The sequence below is a fragment of the Stegostoma tigrinum genome, chromosome 19, assembly GCF_030684315.1.
Source record: "Stegostoma tigrinum isolate sSteTig4 chromosome 19, sSteTig4.hap1, whole genome shotgun sequence".
NCBI lineage: Eukaryota > Metazoa > Chordata > Chondrichthyes > Orectolobiformes > Stegostomatidae > Stegostoma > Stegostoma tigrinum.
In genome coordinates this window covers 21,721,878-21,747,749 of record NC_081372.1, presented here as the reverse complement: position 1 = coordinate 21,747,749, position 25,872 = coordinate 21,721,878, and the positions used below count along the sequence as shown (strand labels likewise).

The 25,872-nt window shown below is 39.5% G+C and overlaps 1 protein-coding gene across 10 annotated transcripts in view; it reads left to right on the top strand.

The window, feature by feature from the left end:
- Positions 1-25,872, top strand: part of LOC125461244 (disks large-associated protein 4-like) — a 579,923-nt gene that overhangs the window by 532,810 nt on the left and 21,241 nt on the right. For 8 of the 10 annotated variants that reach the window (XM_048549769.2, XM_048549768.2, XM_048549766.2 and 5 more), the window contains 4 exons: positions 10,381-10,434; positions 15,824-16,194; positions 19,361-19,452; positions 21,928-22,343. In XM_048549769.2, coding sequence (XP_048405726.1) covers positions 10,381-10,434; positions 15,824-16,194; positions 19,361-19,452; positions 21,928-22,343 — 933 coding nt within the window. The remainder of the gene's footprint in view (positions 1-10,380; positions 10,435-15,823; positions 16,195-19,360; positions 19,453-21,927; positions 22,344-25,872) is intronic. The other 2 variants (XM_059652770.1, XM_048549773.2) reach the window with 1 other exon arrangement.

Here is a 25,872-nt window from a genome sequence, read left to right as displayed (position 1 = left end):
CATAATAGTTTCAGAAGCCGAGATCCTTTCTTCTACCAATTTTTATGATGTAATGGAAGTAACAATTCTCAGTAAACACTTGAGGCTGCAATGAAAATAAAACTCTGTGGCACAAGTTGTATAAAAGTCCAGTACAAATCTCAAGCTAAAGTATTTTACTCATCATATACAGAACCTGAGATGGGGAGCTATACTGAATAATTTGCAGTTGTCAGAACATATTTGTGCTACGGGTTGCCAATCTATGCTTCCATGGATTCCTCAAAACAGTTAAAGAAAGCTTTGCTGCGGCTGGTTCATGAGACCATTCATTCAAGCAGCTTGACAGTCTCCTGGCAGCGTGTACAATACAATGTCAAACTGGGTGTGTGACAGCCCTGTTTAGATCCATTCAACAGCCTCAGCTACTTCTCCCTTGCCTGTTGTTCCACTTTACCACATTTCTCAGCTTTGATCCTCACAACACAGTAGTGTACACAGACTGAAGCTAGAATAGCTTTTAACGCTGTTCTTGTGTTTTCTGTTCGAAAATACACAAAAATGCCTCGCTCTAAACTGCTGTCCTTCTGCTTGTACAAAGAATCATGGAATCCCTATAATATGGAAGAAGGTCATTGAATTAATTTGAGTCTACACCGACCCTCTAAGAAGCATTCACCACCCCCCCCACCCCCCCCCCAACCCCCCGACTCATCTCCCTGTAATCCTGCATTTCAGCTAACCTACACACTGCTTGACTCTATGGGTAATTTAGCATGGCCAGTCCACCTAACTGTCTCATCCTGGACTGTGGGAGGAAACCAGAGCACCCAGAGGAAACCGATGTAGATTCTGTGATAATGTGCAAACTTCACACAGTTGTCCAAGGATGAAATCAAGCCCTAGTCCCTAGCACTGAGGCAGCAGTGCTAACCACCCTTTTAAATTAGTGAGTTTTGTCTAGTTAAACATTTAAGATCGAAACCGTCCTTTCCAGTTCTAACATGGAAACTACACCTTCATAGCCAATTGTAACCACCTCCTTAGCTAATGTCATGAGGTGATCCTGACTGGAGAAGAAGTTACAAAAGCTGGAAATCTTAAATGAAAGCAAGCTGAAACTTGGTGTATCTTAATGAAACAATGTGAAACACGAACACTTTCTCATCCACTACAGGGATCCGCTGAGTATTTTCTGTTTTTATTTCCATCTATTTGCAACCTTAGCATTGTACTCACATCCAAACTATGATCCTGATGCCATATATTCTTCATCACAAAAAAATAGTTTCTTCAGGATCCAGCAATGCCTCACAGTGCATCTATTACTGATGCTCTTGTGTCCTTTTATGACATTCAAAGACAAGTGGCATATTGATAATGTCACTGGACTAGTAATGTAGAACACCGGGCTAATGAACTGTGGACATGTTTGAATCCCATTATGACAGATGGTGAAATGTGAATTCAATAAATATCTGGAATTGAAAGTTAGCCTAATATCAAACACTGTTGATTGTTGTAAAAATTCATCTGGTTCACTGATATCCTTTGAGGAGGGAAATCTGTTGTCATTACCTAGTCTGGCCTACATGTGATTCCAATCCCATTGCAGTGTGTTTGACTCTTAACTGCCCTCTGAAGTGGCCGCAGCCACTCAAGGACAATTTGGCTGGGCCTGAATTTAATGCCCATCCCAATGAGACTATCCAGATCCATGAATAAATGAGTTGTCCTTAGTTCATGTAAAAATTCTACTGCTTATCCTTTTCCTGTACCAGGTGTTACTCAATGCTTCCTTTCTCCTTGCTTATCTATTTTGACACCTAGCCCCCAACCCCCAAATTTAACATTTTCATCCTATTTTTCAGTTCCTTAAAAAAACTAACTTACTATCTGCGAAGCTCACATTTTGTACAACTGGACCCTGTTAGAGTTCAGATTGTTCGTAACTACTCATACGTTTCCTATCAGGGTGTGCAGCCTTCTAAAATCTAAACTGAATTGTAACCTTGCTGTGACTGTGAATGATTTTAATTCTTTTGTTTCTGTTGCTACACTCACGTCCTCTGTGATGTCTGAATTATTGTGGCATAATATCTCCTCGTTTGAGCTGAAAACTCACTCTGTGGCTGCATGGTGACTTGTATACAAGTGCTGAAAGAGAATAGGTTACTTTGCTATAAAGATTGCTCTTGGAGGCTCGTATGTTTTTAATATGTTTGAGAAAAGTCACCCCTAGTAGAGAGTTCAGATGTCATTGAGGATTCAAACCTCGTACTAATGTATCTTAAAAAAAGTTACCAATAATGACTGCTGGTACACTATGAATATAGTTCATTTTGTCTGTATGCACGTTTTATACAACAATGGTATTGTATGCTTGGTGCAACCTTGCATACAATAACCTAGCAATTGTTCCATACCACTTGGGCAGTAATGTTCTGTTTCTGCACAGAGATTGGGAGCATCTATCACAAGCAATCCTATCCTTCCTTTTCATTGTCTTAACCACAAGATAGGGGCTGTTCTTGGCTCTAAGTTTCTGTCTACTGGGTGATATATTTGTGACAACAAATAATGCAAAATATTGGAAAAACACTTTGGCTTTAAGGGGGACAAAGTTGAGAGCGTGCACCGTTTGTCAAAATTGAAAGAAATTACAACTAAACGGCATTTAAAAAGGTCTGATTAATTCTTATTCCATATAGCTGTTTGTCCTAGAAATTCTGCCTGATCCATTGACTGTTTCCAGTGCTTTCTAATGTTTTTGATTTCCAGTATTTTGCTTTCTCAGCATTTAAAATAAAGCAAAATTAAGGAGGTTGGTTAAATATAATGTATAATGTACTGAGTGAAATCTACAACAGAAATATGTAAGTAGCTGAAGGGTGTGGGTGTTGATGCAGGTGAAAATAAAGATACAAAAAGTGGCAAAGTTAAACAGCTTCCAAAGGAGATTGACTCCATGAATGCATCCATTTCACATGGGGCCCAAATAGAAGACTCCCACCATATGTGCCATTCCTTATACGAGAATCGTAGAATTTCTACAGTGTGGGAACAGACCCATCGTCCCAACAAGTCCACACTGACCCTCAGAGCTTCCTATCCTTTCCCTGTGACCCACTTAATCCACACAGCCCTGAACAATATGGGCAATTTAACAAGGCCAGTCCACCTAACCTGCACATCTTTGGACTGTGGGAGGAAACAGGAGCACCCGGCAGAAACCCACACAGACATAGGGAGAATGTGCAAACTCCACACAGGCAGTCCTGGGTGGAATCAAACCCGGGTCTGTGGTGCGGTGAGGCAGTAGTGTTAATGCTAAACTACTGTGCCATCTACCATCCATTCTAATTCAACCCACCAGTTACTGGCATTCTACCTTAACGGTCAATTGGGAGCTTCCTTGAATGATAAACATTATCTTGAATTTGAGTATTCAAAGAATGTTCTAAGTAATTATTCAACTCCACAGCAATTTGTAAGTGGCTTCAACTGCAGTAATCATTGAGCCAACCATGAAATGAAGGCAACACCTACTGTCATTACTAGCTTTCTGTAGACATTTCAGAAGGTATTATGCCATTTTTAAACTGTTTTCTTCCCCCCCCCCCTCCAATAATGTTACAGTAACAGTAAAGTTACAGAACTGACTGGAAATTCTGGGCACATTGTGGCTTAACAGTAAAATCTATAAGGTACTTTTTATCAGACGTGCTCATTTGTACAACATGCATTTTTGTTCCCAGGGATGTTAGTTTATAACCTCAGTAAATCTTTTCTTTTTGCACAACTGTCTGAAGTTTGACATGACTGTGTTATTTAGTTTTATTTGAGTTTAAAGAAAAACAAATTGTAAACAATATTGATGTCACCTTAATTTTCCATCAGGGATTTTTCCTTAATAGTTGGTGCTTGAACTTAATGTGAGTCATTAAAACAAAATCTTTTATTCAGAAATAAAATATTTAGTAAATGTGCATCTGTGTGTACTGTTGAATTTGACATAAATGAAGTTCACTTTTTCATGAACATCTTATATGTGGCAGGTGGTTTGGGTTCTTTGGTGTATTTCTGTAAAATAAAATTTTATGCTCCACCTTTTCACTCGTGTAAGACTTGGAATCGCAAGATCGGCATAGTTATTGCAGGGCGAGATGTCTCACCATACAAAATTATTGTCCTATTTATGACATAGACTTATTATAGATTGGTTTCAAAATTATTGAAATCTTGTTTACTTGCATTTGAGTAAGATACGAAAATTGTGAAAATTTTTGTTGTCCCCCGCTGTAACCTTGTTTATAAAGTCTACCCAAAGGGTGATGAGCTTTTTATTGGAGCTCACCACAGTACACCTTCAGTTTTTGAATTTGAAACCATAAGATGATGCTGATTAATCTTATCTGCCTGGTAGCACTAACTCTTTCAAATCAGAGGGGGCTTGCATCCATAATCTAAACTGTCACTTCAGTTCATTGCTGAGGGGCTTTTGCACTAACTTGGGAATGTCTTCTTTTAGATGAAACAGTAAATTGCTGCACCGTTTTCCCCATGTTTGGATCCAAGGGCATCATTCAAAGAATACTGGGATAGTTCTTCTAATATCCTGATCAAAAACTAGCTTCTTTTTTAAAAACATGGCAGTTTTTGGAACATTATTGACATGGGCGGCATGGTGGCTCACTGGTTAGCACTGCTGTTTCACAGCACCAGGTACCCAAATTCATTTCCGGCTTCAGGTGAATGTGGGGAATTTGCATGCTCTCCCATTGTCTGTCTGGTTTCTGCCATGTGCTCTGGTTTCCTGCCCCGGTCCAAAGATGTGCTTGGTAGTTGGGATGACCACGCTAAATTGTCTGTGGTATCCAGGGATGTGTAGACTGGGTGGATTAGACATGGTAAATGTGGTTGTTAATATGGGATAATGGGGATAGGGGCAGGAGCTGGGTCTAGATGGGATGCACTTTGAAAGGGCAGTGTTGGTATACAGAATGGCTTGTTTCCATGCTGTAGGGATTCTACGATTCTGAGTCTGTGTTTCCAAAATTACAGCACTAATTGCATTGCTGTAACGTGCTTAAGGATCTACTGAGGCTGTAAAAAGCACTGTATAAAATGCTTCTACAAGTAATAGCAGCTGGGAAGAAAACCATAAAACTGTAAGAAATACAGAATGCAGAGACTGTAAACTATCTGACCATCATATTAGTATTTGCTCTAAAACTGACTAGGACTTGAAAGCTGAATGTATGTTTGAAATTGGTGTTTCAAAATCTACTTAGTTATAGATCAGTGTTTCACTTTGGGTTTCTAAAAAATTACCTTGATCCCAGAACTTTTGAGAGTGGATTTGGGGTGGGACGCACGGGAAGACTTAGGGTAATAAGGGACACTTCTGATTGGAGGGAACTACTTGAACACAGAAAAACATTTACCTTTTCACCAAGGTTTCTAGCCAACAATCAGACACCCCCAAGACCAGCTGGCTAGGCCCAAGGATTTAAGAGGGCATGGAACTGTTAGCAATCAGGAATGCTTACCCTGAGGCTCTGCCTGTCTTGGAACTTGTGAACCTGAAATTTCAGCTCAGGACCACAGTGTGGTTTAGATTGTGTCAAGTTTACTTTAGTTTGAGCCAAAGGTAACAACAGAGCATTCTTCCTTAAAACAATGCTTTTTTAAAAAAAAACATTCATGAGATATGGGTTTCTGGCTCGGCGAGTACTTATTGCCCATCCCAGAGTGCAATTAGGAGTTAACCACATTGCTGTGGGCCTAGAATCGCATGTAGGCCAGACCAGTAAAGAGGGTATTCTCTTTCCCTAAAGGACATCAGTGAACCAGATGGGTTTTTCTCAACAATTGACGATGGTTTAGTGGTCATCATTAGACTCTTAATTCCAGATTTTTATTGACTTCAAAATCCACCATCTGCTGTGATGCGATTCGAACCCGGGTCCTCAGAACATTACCAGACTCATTGGAATAGCAATCCAGTGATAAGACCACGAGGCTATCTCCTCCCGATCACTTCCCAAACTTTTCCCATCGTTACTCTGTTCTTGTGTTCAACAGTGACCAAGACCCCCGGCCCATGAGAGTGATGGTGGTGAGCAATTAAGAGTGTGGCTGGAGGTAAAGTTACTGAATGCACAGGGTTTTTAAATAAGAGGATTTCCTTCCCATCAGGCTTTTTTTAGGACAGCATTAAGCTTCCAAGATCATAGCCTTGGTTCTCCTCAATTATTAAATAAACAAGATTTAAAGAGGCCTTGCAGCTAAGGGTGCCTTTACTTTGAGGTCATTGATTAGCGATGTTACTCAATTCCGAATGTACAGTAACGTGCCCCCTGGTTGGTTGCAGAATGTTCTGCACTAAGAAAGCACCTTAAAGACATTTTTGATCGTCATCCAAACTACTGCTAATTTGATTTTCTAGCTTGTATGTAAATTGAAATCACTCATGATTCTTGCATGATTACATTATCACAAGCACGCAATATTTCTTACATACCTTGATCTATATTTTGGTTATTTTTGTACGCCTGTACGCCTCTCCCAGTCATGACTTCTTTCCCCTAGTATTACTTCTCTCCACCCAAATGGATTTTACATCCAGATCTACTCAGCAAATTTAGTCACCTAACTGTTGCACAAATTGCACAAATGTTGTCCCTGATTAGTAATACTCCCTCTCCACCTTTGCAAAACACTGACCAAAAGCACTTTGTTTATGTACTTAACTCTTCAAAAACTGCACGTAGAGTATGTCCTCCACCTTTGACTGGCTTCCAGCTTTGTGCTGAAGATGGCAGACATGATGGGCGATGGTCCTTTGAGCAAAACCAACTTTCTGGAAAAGCTCAGCAGGTCTGGCAGCATCTGTGAAGGAAAAAGCAGCGTTCATGTTTTGGGTCCAGTAACCCAACCTCTGGTCTTACGTTTCGATGATCCTTTGAACATGGAGGCTGCTGGGATGGGAGGCGAGGACAATGGGAATCCTATTGAGGTCTGAGAGGGAGGATTCTCCTTCTCAGGGATCAGGACAGGAGTGTGTTGATCACAGATGTGGACTCTGTGGTGAGGAAATTCTCAGTTGAGAAAAAAGTGCCATTGTGGCAGCCAGTAATAGCTTGTGTTCCAATGCCCTTTTATATCCTCTCTTACAACTCCTTTCTTCTGACCCTATCCCGTCGAATCCAATCTCTTGTACATTGACGTATCCTCTGACGGTCTGATCTTGGAACTTTGAATGCTGTCTTGCTCTGTGAAGGGCTCAGTTTTACCCCTTCATGACCACTTCAGTGAATTTCGGGCAGGGCATAACATTGAACTCTTCTTCTGTCACATTTGTGCCAATCCTTTGGGCAGCAGTCTGGATAAGAGGAAATCCATCTCCAGTACTCTGGCCTCTCAACTACTCTTAATCTTTTCACAGTGAGCTGTCAGGATGATATCAGTGACCGCAAATTTCTCTGCTCCCATCTCCTAAACCATCCCCTCTTTCTATCCTCTTGGGTCTGAACCTCACTTTGTTATTAAATCAGTGATGATGTGATGCTTTTGTTATCTAACATAGCCCTCTACCATGCAGACACTGAGTTCCAATTCTCAGATACTTCCTCCCATCTGGACTATAAGAATCAAGTCATTGAAGTTGCTGACCTCGTCTCCCCTGTAAGTTGTTGGTATGCAGCTTCACACCTTACAGTTCCCAATCCTGAACTAATAGTCTGCTTCTATCTTATTATACTTGCTGTTCTATCCCACTTATTTCTATCCCCCCACTCCCTTCACCAGCAGTTCCAAAGAAGAATTATTGTTAACTTTTGTGAAGAATTATTGGGAATCAGTAACATGTCTCTCTAAAGAAGTTGTCAGACGGGCTGAGTTTCTCCAGCACTTTGTTCTACTTCATATCTCCATCATCCACAATGTTTTGCTTTTATTTAATATTGGTAGTTCTATCTGTTTGTTACATTTTTAAATTCACAAGGGCTGATGTTCTGAAGGATTGCTTGATTGTTTATATTATTTTTGCCTTTCATCTCGGCCTTTGTCGTTTGATCCTGCATGCTTGGTCCTGTTGATCGTTTCAACTTAGTAATTGTCATCCTTATGACCTCTGTAATGGAGTTTAGTGCGTTTAATTGTTTGGAATGTAACGTGATGGTAGGGGGATTTTGTGATTGTGCAGATGAATGTTTTCCTCACATAAATCTGCTGGAGAGCAGTCAACAGAAGGAACACTTTTTAACCCTCTCCCTAACAGCAGAGAGCTAAATGTAATATTGTTCGTTTGAATTTTAGGGAAGTCTTTGACAAAATTCCACATGGTCGACTAATTAATAAAGTTAGGTCACATGGGATTCAGGGTGTGACCAGTGGTGTTTCGCAGGGATCAGTTCTGTGTGCTTTTTTGTCATTTGTATAAATGATTTGGATGAGAATAAAGAAGGCATGGTTAGTAAGTTTGTGGATGACACCAAAGTTGGTGACATAATTGACAGTGAAGAAGATTTTCTAAGATTAGAGGGATCTTGATTAAATCTATCCGTGGGCTGGAAAATGACAGATGGAGTTCATGTGGATAAATGTGAGGTATTGCATTTTGGTACAACAAACAAGGGTGTTGTTTGTACAGTTAATGGTAGGACCTTGAGTATTGTTGTAGAGCATAGGGACCTAAGGGTGCAGATACATAATTCTTTGAAGTTTGCGTCACATATAGACAGGTTGGTTAAAAACACGTTTGGCATGCTTGCCTTCATTGCTCAGTCCTTTGAGTATAGGAGTTCGGCAGCCATGTTGAGGTTGCAGAACTTTGAGTTCAAGAATACCGTGACCGGTTCTGGTTGCCGAGTTATAGGGAGAATATTATTAAGCTGGAGAGGGTTCAGAAGAGATTTACTAGGGTATTGTCAGGTATGGAAGGTTTGAGTTATAGGGAAAGGCTGGATAGGCTGGGACTTTTTTCACTGGAGCATAGGAGGTTAAGTAGTGACCAGTAGTGATAAAGGTTTATAATAGATAGATATAGATAAAGTTAACAGTGGTTGTGTTTTCCCTAGGATGGGGGAATTTCAAGAGTGGGAGGGCATGTTTTTAGGGTGACAGGAGAGCGATTTAAAAAAGACACGAGGCAAATTTTTTGCACCAAGAGTCATTCGTGTATGGAATGAACTTCCTGAGGAAGTGCTGGATGTGGGTACAGTTACAATGTTTAAAAGACATTTGGATAAGCACATAAATAGGAAAGGTTTGGAGGGGCATGGGCCAGGAGCAGGCAGATGGGGCTAGTTTAGTTTGGGATTACATTCATCATGGACTGGTTGAACGGAAGTGTCTGTTTCAGGGTTGTATGACTCCATGAATGTATTACTCAAGTGTAGCACTGTTGCCATATGTAAATTGTGATGCTTAATGGATCATAAATGAGTGATTGAGCCAGTGACTTGATCACATTCCTTGGTCATCACATATATAGTCATGTGTGTATTTTTGTAAAATGTAAAGTGCCTTAATAATGTGCCTTTGGGTAAGTGTTCTGTTTTGGGAAGCATTTCTCCAAACACTAAGTAAGGATGAGACAGATGTGCAGATGCCTGCAGAAGCTGAAAATTATAAGACAAGCAGGTAACTCAGGAGCTCACAGTTAAACATATTGGGTTTTAACAACCTGAAGATTTGTGCAATGATGGAAAGAAAAAGCATTGAGAATTTGAGCAGATTCCAACCACTATTATTAATTCCAGTCCAGTTCCACATATAAGCATACACTTCTCTGAAACTGAAACCGAAACCCAGCGGATGGAACTAATCTGGGATAGTGGCACTGGTATATGAAGCTTCTTTAAGAGGGAATTGCATGTCTGAATAAATTGGTCAACACTGAACTGTGGGATATGAGTTGTATGTTGCATAATGTAGCTTTTTCTTGTTGAAAAGAACAGTCTTACATCTGAGATTCAATTTGTCTTCCAATGCTAAAGTCTTCAATACATCATCAAGCTCTGGTTTATATCTAATGTGTGGTGTGGTATGGAGTTGATTTTCTGCAGATAAAATTGGAAACCTTAAGTAGTCATAAAATAACAAATACAAATCAGATGAGTGTAGATTTGTTGTTGTCTGTCTGTTTTCGCTGTGTTAAGCACAGACGTTTTAGTGTTTGGAATCTGTAATGCCACAAAAATCAAGAGAGTGCTGCAATCAAAACTGTGAAGGGATGTTCGTCTGCCTGTGAGGTTGACTCCATAAGTTGCTACAGCGAATTTGATCCAGTGCTGATTTTTTTTTTTCATACCAGTCCCAGGAATAGTGGTGCACATTTCCAATTATTCCCACCCCTGGAAACAGCTGCCTAAAAAATTTTCATTTTGCACACAGATAAAAACCCGGCCACAAACTTTGTGTTGAAGAGGAACTATTCTGAGTCTACTGGTAAGATATGCTGTGTTTGTGATGTACGGTGTAATACGTACGAGAGCTTCAGAATCAACTTATTCTTGGCTGCAGGAATGCAGCAGGTGCATTGTCTGATGTTTGGGCTTTTGAATGTGAAAAATATGTTGCTTTTAATGAAAAGAAAACTAAATCCCCTTGTCCTTCTTTTGTATCCACTATACTCTTTCCATTATAATTAACTGTCTGTTTGATTTCTTTCAATTTATGCTATCTGTTTTTCTTTATTTAATTCTCTGTCTTTGCTGACCTTATTCAGGATGCCCTGTTTACACTGGAGCCTTTATGTCAGTGCAAACTGCGCCAAAAAAATGTTTCCAGTGTGAAATGGCTGTAACAGCACAGCTGTGGTGTAGCACTTAATTTTTAACCAGAGTGTTGGCAATGTTGATATTTTCTCACTATAATAGTGGAATAGCTGTTCAGTTGGCCCATGAAGTATCTTGGAAACGTGCATTTACATCATGATACAGGCACATGATGCAAATTTTGTTTTCTGGGCAACTCTGTGCTTTGCATGTAACCTGTATTGTGCGTTGCACTGCTATGATGTGATGTTGAGGAATTAGCTCTGCTTTGTGCCTGGAGGAAATTGATACAGTTTAATGACTGCAGCTTTAGTAAGCAACATATATAATGGGTCAACCCTAAACATTTTTGTAGCATTTCATTCCATGTACTTTTGGACACAATTTAGTGTAAAGTGTCATCTAACTTTCACTAGTTTCATTCTGCTTTTCCAGTAAAATGAATATATCCTTGGGGAAAAGGGCACCATTAAATACAGTTGAAGACAAAGCATAAAGATTATTTCTGCTTTGACATTTCTAACTCAAAATATCTAAAAAGGTGACACTTCCATTGGAATGAGAGTATTTTCTAAAGTATTTGAATGGGGCAGGTGTTAAAACTAGTCTGTCTGCTGCATCTATGTGCAAGTATTCTATTTTTACTGAGTTTATGAAATGTGTGAATATGTAACTGTTGTTTATATGTCATTTGGCCACAGTTTAACCGTTTCAATGGCAATAGACAACCAAGTGTGTGTATTTACTGTACTTGCAATCTAACCTGCTGAAATATGCTAAATGTTTACTAAAACTACTGGTTTCTATTGAGATTGTTATGTGTTCCGTAAAATGCAAATCACTGTTGCACATGCATTATATGTCATTGTGTTGAATTTTTATTTCATACTTATTGAATTTTATGGTGGGTTGTATTTTTAGTTTTAATATTTAATAATATTTGTTGAATATGTATTTGTTTACAAACTGATGCAGATTGTGCCCCCTTAATCTGCCAATCTTGAAACTTGGACAGTACCGGACCTTGAAGGGTTGTATGAGGGTCAAAGAAAAAGTAATTGTATGTCACTTGGTCTAGTACCATGGTTAGTGCCTGAAGTCCTGATGAAAGTTTTTAAGGTATCAAAAATATCCAAGTATATTCAAAGCACAAAAATATTTTTGGTACAACTGGATTTAAAAAAAAAACGCCTCTTAATGGATGAATGATTGTCCAGTTGGACACCAGAAACAGGATTCAAAGTATCAAAACTGAACTGAAAAGTGCAACAAAAAGCCATGAGTAAAGATCAAGGTACAGCAAACACTGAAGTCCTTTGGGTGGAGAGCTGGGAGTGCTGAGTTAGGGAGGTACAATCTGTACTGTTTTAACTGCTGGAAAAACTTTTGGTCATAAATTCAAAAATAAAGTTATTATTCCTGTCACCATCCAATTCAAGCCAGAAGAAATTTGTTCTTAAAGTTGGAAAAACTTGCTATTTTCAGGTTCAAGTTGAAATTTTGGGAATTATTGATATGTATAAGGCACATTTACTGAACAGCACAGTTAAATATATACTTAAATGTAACTAAGTAGTTGCCACTTATCATCCAACCAGCAATTAACAGAAATAGAAGTTAGCTTTTTGTATTATTTTCATGTTTGTATTGAGTATTATTATACAAATGATGCTGGAGCAACTAAATCGGAACAGGGATAGACTTTTCAATTTCACCCCTGAATTGGATCATGGCTCCTGTGCGTGCCAACTGCTCTCCCTCCTCCTTACCCTTTGTCATGATCCCTATTTCTGATGACCTTGCCAAATAAATATATACAAATCTTTCTTGCAAATTTCAGTTAATATAGGATCTACAGCCTTTGGAAATGATAATTCAATATTTCTATGATTGTAGAGCAAAACCTCGTCTGATTTCACTTCTCAATGGCCTAGTTCTATTTTAACATTATTCCCATGTTCTTTCTATCAGATAACAAGATTACAGATCAGACCTACCTTTCTTCGTTTCAGTGAAGATTTCCAACTTACTTGACTCCTGGGTATAGGTTTAGCATTGGAGGAATCTTGGGTAACTGAGTGAGTTTGGGATGTTGTGGCTGGGCTTTTGTTTATTCATTCATGGGATGAGGCCAGTTGAGAATCAACCACATTGTGGGTCTGGAGTTACATGTAGGCCAGACCAGGTAAGGTTGGCAGTTTCGTTCCCTAAAGGACATTTTCAGCTCAGTTGGCATGTCAGACCATTTTATCCTTTGACCTTTAGGTGCAGGAAGCAGATTTACTGATAGCGACCTAAAAAGGAGGCAATACTTCAATGCTCATTACCCTGATTAACTCTAGGCTGTATGGGGAATTTCTGGAGGAAACAGTTTACTGAGGAGTTGCTGGAAACTTCACTCAAGCTGTTGAAATGAGGAAACAAGGTGTTAGATTGACATGTATCTCTCGGAATTGTTGTCAGGTGCTCTGGCTGTTCAGTTAGGTTTAAAGCTGCAATGGAATTGTTCCTTAATGAAAATATGTGAATTGGGTATTTCCATGAGGAGAGCAGATGACCTGTTGGTATTATTACTAGACCTATTAATCCTGAGACCCAGGTAATGTTTGCACTCGGGATCAAATCCTGTCATAAATATGAATTCAGTCCCTGCCAAACAAGAGTGTGGAGTTGAGTCTGGTGACGAAACATTTGCTGATTGTTGTAAAAACAAATGCCTGGGTGTGACTGCAGAACAACAACAATGTGATTGTTTCCTACCTGCTCTCTTGGCAAGTAGGGATGGGCAACAAATACCCATACTTAGCACAGGAGGGAGCCTTAGTGGTGAGCACTGCTGCCTCGCAGCAACAGGGGCCCCAGTTCGATTCCATCCTTGGGCATCTGTCTGAGTGAAGTTTGCATGTTCTCCCCAGCTTTGAGTTTCCTTCGGGTGCTCCGGTTTCCTCCTACAGACCAAAGATGTGCAGATTAGGTGGATTGGCCATGGTAAATCGCCCACAGTGGACAGGGAATAGGGTAGGGGGGTGAGTCTGGGTGGGATGCTCTTCAGAGGTTTGGTGTGGACTTGATAGGCCAAATGGCCTGCTTCCATGCTGGGAGAGTTCTGTGATTCTATGAGGTCACTTGTAATTATAGCTTTATTTATTATACATTCGTATAGGTAGGATTATGGGTATAGATCAGGAATGCTTACAAATGCACCACTTAGAAAATATCTGTCGACAGTAGCTATAAGTACACCCCATTGTAAACTTGTCCATTTTGCTGAGACCTTTGAAATGGCCACATGTTTCATTTTGGTCATTTATGATGATTGTAGCCCAGTTTCACTAATATTGATGTGCTGGTAAATACCCATGTAATTATTTACACTTTTTATTATGTGTAGTCAACCATATGTGAAACTAATTAAATCAGCCCACTCGGACTTATCCGTTTTCTGTAATATGTCTTAAATTTGGTAGCGACCTTACTTCAGTGACAAGTTTTTATTCGTAATTAATTAAATTTAATAGACTCATTATGTGTGATTTGCAGCTACTGATTTATTTACCTGTACTTTGAGGTACTTGAGATTTCTTACCTGACCCTTCCAACAGGATTCTTCTCATCCTGCAAATCTTATGTTGATTTACATTAAGATCATTCTTCTAGGGATCAGTCAAATACAAAGCACTCCTTCACCCAGTGAGGTGCAGCTAAGAATTAATGAACTTGCATCGAGGCCATATCCCTAGAATTGATACATTTTGTAAAACAAAGGCCTGTGTGTGAATTCATATGGCAGATACATTTTTAATGAACTAAGTGTGATTAAAGCCAGACTTTAAATATGAAAGGCGGTGATTTTTATTACTCTATGTCAAGGTAGCTAATACTTCTTCATGCAGGTTGTACCTGATATATGGTGAATAATTTGCTTTTAAAACCAAGCCTAATCTTGAGGGTTGAAGTTGCAGGAACAGGAGGAGGCCATTTAGCCATTTGAGCCAATTCTGCCAGTCAACTGTTATCATATTAGGTCTGTTCCTCAGTTCTCTTTTTAAATTTTTATCCATGAGTTTTTAAAAAAAAGTATTTATTTCTATTTTGAAAATTTAAATTGATCCACAGTTCACAGGTGGAGAGGGTTCCAGATACTTACTGCACATTGTGAGGTATAAGGCTCCTTGATTTCATTCTTAAATGACCTAGTTCTATTTTTAAGATTGTTCTTATTTGTTCTGAATATTCCATCAATTTCTGTATCTGTTCTATCAAGATCCTTATGTTTTTAAAATCATCCCTAAACCTTCTAAACTCCTAGGAGTACAAATCAAGTTATGCAACCTCTCACGTAATTTAAGTCCTCATAGGCCTGCGTTTATTTTGATGAATTAATGCACTTGCATGTACTGCTATATATTCCCTAAGGCTAGATGCCCAAAATTAAGCTCAGTAATCGAGATGGGAACCTGACTAAATCTGTTTTAAAATAGTCAACACTTTCTTATTTTAGAATTCAGCTTCCACCATCTTTATTGAGACAAAGGCATCTTTCTTTAGTTTTCCTTTAAGCCTGTTACCTATTCCCAAATTATGCATGTGGATGCCCAAATCCTTTTGCTCCTTCACTGATCTTAGTCTCACCATGTTCAGTAAACATTTGTCTTTGAACCAAAGTGGGTTACCTCATTCAGTTCCACCTGCGACTCTTTTGCTTATTCATTTAACTTTCCTACTTTGTAACTTCTTGTCGCCATCTACACAGTTTGGTGTACCTCCTGTTATGATATAATCTGCAAATTTGAATGTCCAACTCTTATCTAATTCAACATATGAAAAACTGAGTCTTCATCCCCTTTCTGTTTCTGGCCTCCTGTCCATTACCAAACTGTTTGGTAAGGTTAACTCCCGTTTGATTCACTTTGAGTATGATTCAAGCTATGATGCCATATAAAAATGTAGAAATGAAACATGAAAGCATGGAATTTTTCAGGAGGGGAAGTTACATATTATAAGATGAGAAAAAATTGTTAAATTTTCTGTTTTTTTTTCCCTTCTTTTCTACCCTCTAGTGTCATCGTGTATAACCACTTACAAGAAGACTCCTCCACCAGTTCCACCACGAACCACATCTAAACCATTTATTTCAGTTACAGTCCAGAGCAGTACAGAATCAGCACAAGACACATACCTTGACAATCAGGACCACAAGAGTGATTTAAACAGTCAGTCTGGTCTCAGCAATTCTTCGGATAGCTTGGATAGTGCCAGAGCTCTGAATACGACGAAAACAGGAAGTGTTGCTGCCCCAGTTCGTGAACAGTTAGACAACCAAACCCAACACCGACATGCTACTGTAGCAGTTGAGAAGGGACCACTTGTCACTGAGGAACCGAAAGTGGAAGTTCCTCCAAAAAGAAAGCTCTCTTCCATAGGGATACAGGTAATTTGTGCCACACAATTTTCAGATTAAAATTGCATTACTTGATTGTCCAATTGGCTGGATTGAATGCAATGTTTAAAATGTGATACTTTATTAAAGGGATGGCTAAATTCTTTATGCTTTGGATTCTAATATTTGATGGGGAACAATGGTGACGGTTGGGGCGGGCGCGGAGATTGTTTTTCAGTGGTGACTAAAGCCGGTGTTGTTACCGCACCATTTTGATCAAGGACAGTCTTTTTTGGAATGAGGGCACATAGTGCTTGCATTTAGTTGGCTGTATGCTACACTGTCTTGATAAAAAGTGTAGCAACACAGTTACTTCAACAATGCAAAGCAGTTTTACAAATCTGTCAGTACAACTCGGCAGAATGACCATGAATGTTAAAATCATATAATGTGGCATTCTTTATAGGTTTGATTTTATCCAAGGACACTAACTCTTGACTAAAAGCTTCAAATAATTCCTCTTGAAGTTAAACTTAGACTTGTCCTGCACTGGGAATCCTGTTTCGTACTGCTACTTTAGGTCACCACATGAAGCTAATACAATGTCAACATTAAGATAATAAAATGTGAGGCTGGATGAACACAGCAGGCCAAGCAGCATCTCAGGAGCACAAAAGCTGACGTTTCGGGCCTAGACCCTTCATCAGAGAGGGGGATGGGGAGAGGGAACTGGAATAAATAGGGAGAGAGGGGGAGGTGGACCGAAGATGGAGAGTAAAGAAGATAGGTGGAGAGGGTGTAGGTGGGGAGGTAGGGAGGGGATAGGTCAGTCCAGGGAAGACGGACAGGTCAAGGAGGCCTATCCCCTTCCTACCTCCCCACCTATACTCTCTCCACCTATCTTCTTTACTCTCCATCTTCGGTCCGCCTCCCCCTCTCTCCCTATTTATTCCAGTTCCCTCTCCCCATCCCCCTCTCTGATGAAGGGTCTAGGCCCGAAACGTCAGCTTTTGTGCTCCTGAGATGCTGCTTGGCCTGCTGTGTTCATCCAGCCTCACATTTTATTATCTTGGAATTCTCCAGCATCTGCAGTTCCCATTATCTCTGATACAATGTCAACATTGCTAGTTTCTCAGTGATTTTAGCCAAAAATGTTGAGTCCTAACTGTATTCTAAGAACAGATTTGACTGTCTGATAGGATTGTCGTAATTTAAGTTTCTGTAATTCAGTGATTTACTAGCAAAATATTTGCATGTTAATGCTTTCTGAAGATCGATAATTATTTTCCTTTGCGTAGCTGATAATGCCTTTCAAAAGTTACCAATGGTTCTGCATTTCCAAGGTTTCCTGCATGTGTTTACTAGTACTTGCATAACTCCTTGAGCTTATATGCTGTATATAGGCCTTACACATGCTGTTATTTTGTTTGTTATTTGTATGACCTTTTTCATTGTTGGATCACCTAATGTTCTGCTGCATTTCAAAAACAAAAGATCTGTCTAATTCTGTTATGTTTAGCACTCCTATTTTATCTTGCATTATTCTTTGCTTATTTGTATTAGGCAATCTTTATTTGTATGTTGCCCAAAGGGGAAATGTGGATAGGCCATTTTCTAGCAGTTTTCCTGAGTCTAAGCAGTCTGTGACTTCTCAGTACTTCACCACTCCCCCACCTCATTCTGAATCTTTATTGGGCTTGTTTGTTAAATGGCTATGCACCCTTATCTTTTTCTCAGCAGCAATTCATAGAATCTCCTACAGAGTGGAAACAAGCCCTTCAGCCCAACAAGTCCACACCAACCCAACACAGCATTCCCCCCAGACCCATCCCTCAACTCACCTAATCTACACATCCCTGACCACTATAGGCTATTTAGCATGGCCAGTCCACCTAACCTGCACATCTTTGGACTGTGGAAAGAAACCGGAGCCCCCGGCGGAAACCCACACAGACACCGGGAGAATGTGCAAATTCCACCCAGACAGTCAACAGACAATAGGTGCTGGAGTAGGCCATTCGCCCCTTCGAGCCAGCACCACCATTCATTATGATCATGGCTGATCATCCACAATCTGTATCCTGTTCCTGCCTTATCCCCATAACCCTTGATTCCACTATCTTTAAGAGCTCTGTCTATCTCTTTCTTGAAAGCATCCAGAGAGTTGGCCTCCACTGCCTTCTGGGGCAGAGCATTCCATATGTCCAGCACTCTCTGGGTGAAGAAGTTTTTCCTCAACTCTGTTCTAAATGGCCTACCCCTTATTTTTAAACTGTGTCCTCTGGTCCTGGACTCGCCCATCAGCGGAAACATACTTCCTGCCTCCACAGTGTCCAATCCCTTAATAATCTTATACGTCTCAATCAGATCCCCTCTCATCCTTCTAATCTCAAGAGTATACAAGCCCAGTCGCTCCAATCTTTCGACATATGATAGTCCCGCCATTCCGGGAATTGACTTTGTGAACCTACGCTGCACTCCCTCAATAGCAAGAATGTCCTTCCTCAAATTGGGAGACCAAAACCGCGCACACTACTCCAGGTGCAGTCTCACCAGGGCCCTGTACAGCTGCAGAAGGACCTCTTTGCTCCTATTCTCAATTCGTCTTGTGATGAAGGCCAGCATGCTATTAGCTTTCTTCACTACCTGCTGTACCTGCATGCTTGCTTTCATTGACTGATGTACAAGAACACCTAGATCTCGTGCTTCCCCTTTACCTAACTTGACTCCATTGAGGTGGAATCGAACCAGGGTCCCTGGCGCGGTGAGGCAGCAGTGCTAACCACTGAGCCGCTGTGCTTTTGTCACGTTGTTTGTTCTAGTGAAAATTTTGTAACTTAGATTTCACCTCCCCTCAAACAGTTGTTCATTTTTCACTGCCTAAACACATTTTCCCTCAACATTCCAGCTTTCTAATTCTGTGCTTCCAGTATACAAGTTTGAGAGTGTGCTTTCTGTTGTTTGCAGTCTCTTTAAGTACACATTGGTTTGATTGATACTGATTAGTGGTTAGCTGCGTCGAGGTGACCAATCTTAAGAGTACCAATATATTTGTTTCCCAATATAAGATTTTTCATTGCCTTATAAGATCAATTTAGTGTGGTGCTTTTAAAACCAATTTAATTGTTTTGATGTTTAGAACACAATTACAGGGGAAAAATGGAATAGGCAATTGTCAACTTCTGTTACTGACTTGTAGAGGTTTCTTTCTTTTTAGGTTGACTGTTCCCAGAATTTGATTAAGGAACAAGATTCTCAAATTATCAACAAATTCCAGTCTATTGGAATACAAGTGGAAGACGAGTGGCGGTGAGTGAAATTAATTCAACTAAATGAATTAATTGCATCTGTTTTCAAAAATGTTACCATTTCAGCGCACACCACTCCCTCTGCTATTAACCCACTCATGGGCCTCTACTTGCACTTCACCTCCCTGAAAATAATCAATGTTGTCATCCTTTTGAGTGAGCATTTTTTTTTCTGATTGTTCCCACTGACTTCTGGTCTTGTGAAAGGAACTTTTTTTTAATTTAGTACCTTTGTAATCAAATTTCCCAAAGGCATTGCAAGCAATAGTGGAGCACTGAGCACTGTAAAAGGATATAGGGTCACATGATCCAAAGGTTGGTCAAAGAGACAGGCTTTAGGATTGTCTTCAAGGAGGTAACGGGAGTGTTGATGTGAAGAGAGGATATTCTGGGGGTTTAACTCTAGTCAGCTGAAAGTGCAGCTACTGGTGGCGGAGCAACTGAAATCAGAAATGTGCACTAAGCCAGAATTAGAGGAATGCAAATATCTGAGGGGTATTGAACTGAAGAAGATTAGAGATAGAGGAGGGTGGGACTGCAGAGGGATTTGAAAGCCAGTGTGGCAGTTTTTAAATCATCCTTTGATGGAGAATCACTGTGGTCAGTGAGTGTAGGGATGGAGTAAAGGAAATTGGACATCAGAGTTTTAGTGACAGTGGGTAAAATTTGGGAGTCCAGCCAGAAGGACGCTGAAATATTCAACATCTAGAGGTAGCAAAGACATGGCTTATGGTTTTAGCAGCAAATTACTTGAAACCAAGGCAAGTTCAGATGGTTTCTGTGATGACACAGATGGGATCAGATCCTAATCTTGGGGCTAAGTATGATGCCAAACAAACTGACTTAATCTTGTACATTTGCCAGGTAAACTTGCTTTGAAGGAGTTTCCATTATAATATGGTTATATTAAGATTAATAAAAAAAGGTTGCAGTATACATTTACAGATGTGTTCCATACAGAGAGCAAAAGATATTTTTAAAAGGTTGAACCATATTTTTGCTATGTCAGCAATGGGTTGCTGGAACTGTGCCATGCTCTGGAATCTAAATAAGTTTCCGAAACAGTACTCAAACTCTGAAAGTCACTTGGTGATTGCCCGGGTCTTCTCCCTAGTGAGAAATAATATTGAACAGCATGAGTACTAACAGCACTGCATTTTGTTTTACAAACATAATATGATCATTGGAAACTTTTGACTAAATTTGTACACCATAACCCCTAAAAATATCAGTGTACCCAGAATTCTGAAGTTCATTGTGATCAATAGATCAGAGAGTACTTAACTTAGTCAATTCTACATACTTTTAATCAACCTGTTCACCTCTGAAGCAAGTGGGTCCTGAACCTGAGCCTTTTGGCTCAAGTCTAGGCTCACTAGCACTGTGCCACAAGAGTCCTTTGCAGTCACCTCTACACCGAATTATTTCATCTTTGCTGCAATAATGGACCAATGCTGACCAGCGGAGAAGGAAATGTAATAATTGTTGTCACTGATTTTGGTTAAGGTATGTCTTGATGGACATGTGCACATCTTGGCATTATGGAATGCTTAACTTTAACATACAGGTTGTCATTTCAATTTGGCAAAGTGTGTGGAAAGAATAAATCACAAATACTTTTTCCTAAATAACCTTTGAATTAAAGTTCATAGAGCAGTTGCCAAAGAATTTCCCTGTATAGCAAAAATGTCTGTGTTTAAATTTCTATGTCCACTATTAAACAAAACTAGCAAATAGGCTGAATATTGAAGTTTGACAAAATAAACCCATTAATAGAAATTTAAAACAGAGTCCACTCTTACGGGCAATATCTAGTGAATTCCTCTTGAAACTTATTGTTGCACATGTTCCTAAATCTCCTATCTCTCAAACATTGTTCTGTCCTGACCTGGAGTTTGGATCAATAAATGGTTTCTTTATTTACAGCTGGTATGAGTATTAAGCTCTTTAGAACTCCTTTGCCAATTTCTACGTATGTGCAGGCTGAGGGAATCATTTAGATTATTATTTTTGCTTTACTTTTCAAGCTTTGGGTTGATACTGTTTCCTGATCAAATGACTAAGTCATGAGTTCAAAGCAGGTCTACTGTGTAGCGGATTGGAAGACTGCATGACCAAATCACAGTGCTGCAAGAGCAGATGACTGACTCAGAAGATAGTCTAAGCAATACTTTGTTTCTGATAGTTGGCGTTTATCCTAAGGCGGAGGGATGTTTTACCAAGCATAATTGCATTCTGCATTGTTATCTTAATTTTAAAGAAAAATAAACTTTCGACTTGTGACAAGATGTGAGCATGATTTTTACTGCAGTGATAAATAAGTTAATCTGTTTCAGTGTGTTTCTAGGTTAGAGTTCATTGGGTGTTGTATTTCTTTTTAATGTATTTGCTTGAGATCTGATTGTTTTGCGTTTGCAGTTGCTCACCTAAAAAGAGGATCTAATTAATTTGAAAATTGTCTCATTATTTAAAACAGCATCAGCCGCTCCAGCAGCATGACTTCAAAACAAGAAACTGACTCCGATACACAGGAATGTAATTCTACTGCTGGGTCCCAAGACAAAAGCAACCAACTTTCAGATTCAGCTCAGCATCACAATGCCTCAAACCCTGAACCTGTGGTACGGCAACATGCAAAAAGCTCCCAGACAAAAAATAAAGCATTTCCTTATGGAGATAACTTAGATCCAGCCCTAGATCCATCCTCTTTACCACCACCAGAGCCATGGTTAGAGTCAACTAACAATCTCCCTGTTGAACCAGTCCACACTACATCATGTCGTCGGGATGGCTACTGGTTCTTGAAACTGTTGCAAGCAGAGAAGGAAAGAATGGAAGGATGGTGTCACCAGATGGAGAAAGAAACCAAAGAAAATAACCTGTCTGAAGAAGGTACATTGACTGAAAAATAGTACTTGCCATCACAAGTCCCATTATTATCATTCACGAAATTAAAGAAAAATAATTATATAGTCTTGATGTCAAACTCCACTTTACAGCTTAAGTTTTTTTCAAACTAATTTGGTGATTAATTTCTGACTTTCTTCATTAACTATCACTATATTTAAGCAGCAAGTATTAAATACCAGCAAGGTAAAAAGAAATGGTTTTGAAATGATTGTATATGTCTGAGTGGTACAGTTCCTACCAACGTAATAACTATACCTCATCTTAAATCCAAAATAAGATCCTTATTCTTGAGTACAGATGACCAAACTGCTTCCATTATCCTGAACTGTCCCGCAGTATTGGACCTCTAACAAGATTGCAGGTTTGCACCATGAGACTCGAGGAGGCTCGGCCATGCCCTTCATGAAACTTGGATAATTCCATTAAATTGCTGCACCTTTGTCCCCTCAAATCATTTTTCATTTGATCTACCAGGTCCATTGTGGAGTTGAATGTAAGAAAGGAAGTATCTTCTTTAGTGCACAGGACTTGGTTATTAGCTTTTGCTTTTACTATAATTGGTTTTTAGCACGGGTGAGTGAGGAAAACATAAACCAAAATTTGCACTGATGATCGATAACCCTAGCTATCCCCCTCGCCGCCACCAAAACATCAGTAATGATCATTGGGCTGGAATATATTCAGCTGAGATGCTCCCTGTCAGACACAAGTCTTATGTCACTATTGATAGAGTTGGAAATAGAAATGACCCCGGAAATAGAAGCACCTGTAGACCATTAAGCCTCTCAAGTCTGTAGTTTCATTCAATTCTATCTTAGCCAAGTCAATTCCGTTTTTCACACCCATTCCGCATGTCCCTTGATTCCATAAAAGATCAAAAAAAATTCTCAATCTCTGAACGTGTGCCTTAATAGCCTACCATTCAAATGAATATATATACTTGCTTTGATATGCAGACCAAAACTGCATGGGGTGTAATCTCACCACAGCCGAGACAGTAATGGCAAAATTCACATTTTTGCACCCTAACTCCCTTACAGTGACGGCCAATCTATCATTTGCCTTCCGAATTGCATTCTGTGCCAGCATACTAACTTTGTGTTCCCCAAAGATGCCCAAGTCCATATGAATATCAACATTTGTAAGTGCATGACTTTTAGAAACAGTTCTGCTTTTCTATTATTAATCCCAAAGTGAAAACCATCCCACCTTATACTCCATCTGCCACTTCATTACCTACTCTTAAAACCTGTTTATGGTTTTTGTACTCCCATCACACCACACATTCCTGCACAACTTTCATCAGTAAACCTACGTACGATACTCCTGATTGTTTTAGACCATAGGAGTGGAAGTAAGGCCATTGGCCCATCGAGTCCACTCCGCCATTTAACATGGCTGATGGGCATTTCAGCTCCACTTACCTGCACACTCCCCGTAGCCCTTAATTCCTGTGCGTGATCAAGAATTTATCAATCTCCGCCTTGAAGATATTTAACATCCCAGCCTCCACTGCTCTCCGTCACAATTAATTCCACAGGCCCACCACACTCTGGCTGAACAAACGTCTCTTCACTTCCGTTCTAAATTGACCCCCTCTAATTCTAAGGCTGTGCCCACCGGTCTTTGTCTCCCCGCCTAACAGAAACAACTTCCCAGCGTCCACCTTTTCTAAGCCATACATTATCTTGTAAGTTTCTGTTAGATCTCCCCTCAACCTTCTAAACTCGAATGAAAACAATCCCAGGATCCTCAGCCGTTCATCGTATGTTAGGCCTACCATGCCAGGGATCATCCGTGTGAATCTCTGCTGGACACGCTCCAGTGCCAGTATGTCCTTCCTGAGGTGTTGGGCCCAGAATTGGACACAGTATTCTAAATGGGGCCTAACTAGAGCTTGATAAAAGCTTGTTTTGTTAAAGTACATGACATAGATTTTAATGGTTGAGTCTCCAGCATTAATCCTTGCAACACTCCATTAGTTACAGCCTCACAGCTTGAAAATGCCCTGTACATCCCAGCCCTCAGCTTTGTGTCCACTTAACCAAAACTTCAAACGTGCTAATGTACAATGTCCAGTACTGGGAACTGTTATCTTTCTTCTGAGCATTTTGTACGGCATCTTATCAAATACCTTTCAGAAATTCATCTTTACACTTCTAATGGTTCCCCTTTTACACACTAAACTACATTCTCAAAAAACTCTAATTTGTCATCTAACTGAAATTTTTGAGAATAGATTTATGTTTTCCTAATGGTTGATGTCAAGCTAACTGCCCTATAACTCTATTTTCCATCTGCCTTCTAAATTGAATTGCAGAGTTACGTTTGCTGATTTCACTCTGTTAAGACTGTTCAAAAATCTTGGGAGTTTGAAACATCATGAACAACATCCACTGTATCTTCTCTTTTAAAAGGATACCATGGATGTAAGCCATCAGATCCTGGGAGATTGTTGACTTTTTGCCCATTTTAGTTTCATGAAAACACTTCTCTCCTAATATTAATTGGCTTCAGTTTCTCGCTCTTAAGTTTACTTGGTTATACTTGGGTGAGGTGCTGGAAGAACTGAGCCTGTATTAATGTCACAGCAGGCATATGTTGTTTTGGGAAAGAAGATGAGTTTAGAATGGGGTTGCAAGGTGAAATATCAGCCATATGCTGTCATCTTGACTCTTTTTGTGTATCAGTGAACTGGATGTTTTAATGCGTCAGCAACTGCATCCAGTAGATAAAAGGGTTCCTGTCCCATTATGCAAAGCTCAGAGCTTTAGCCAAATGTGTGTGGGCAGAAACTGCAACTGTTTGTTCAACAACCAGTGCTGTTGGTAAATCTTAAGATTTCATGCATCTCGTTGAGTTGAACTTGACTCCTTTTGATCTTTTCATGTAGCATATAGTTAGTTACAGAAATGACATATATTGAAATGTTTCAGTCAAATGTAATTCAGTTGTATTCTTCTGCAGTTTTAAATTATTACAAGCAGTCTTTTAAATGTTGGAATTATATTCCTTTGGGTTTTTTCCGAATGCTTTGAATATAAAATGCATGTGTTTGTCTTGCATAGTAACAGTAAAATATGGCAGTTAAGCTTTCTAATTCATATTTAGTATTGTATATTATGATATTAATATTAAATACTTCATATACCAATTAGTATGCTTTCCTTCTTACATTTAGTACAAACCTAAATGTTCCCCCTTCCTGTAAATTTAAATTTGTGGTTGGCCACAGAGCCAGAATTTGAAATTGAAAAGAGATCAAAACACAAGTATATTTCTACAACTATATTTTGCTAGATTTTATCTGCAGTCTCACAGAAAAATCCTGGACATTGTAGCTAATACAAATGTTTTCAGTTCAACTAGTTTTTTAAAAAGTATTATATTTAATCTTAACTGCAAAAATGGCAAGAAAATAATTCGCAGATGGTAAAAATTTGATTCTAGTACTGTCTTTCAGTGTTGATGTATTGTTTGTTTACACCACTAGTACGCTGTACTACTAAGC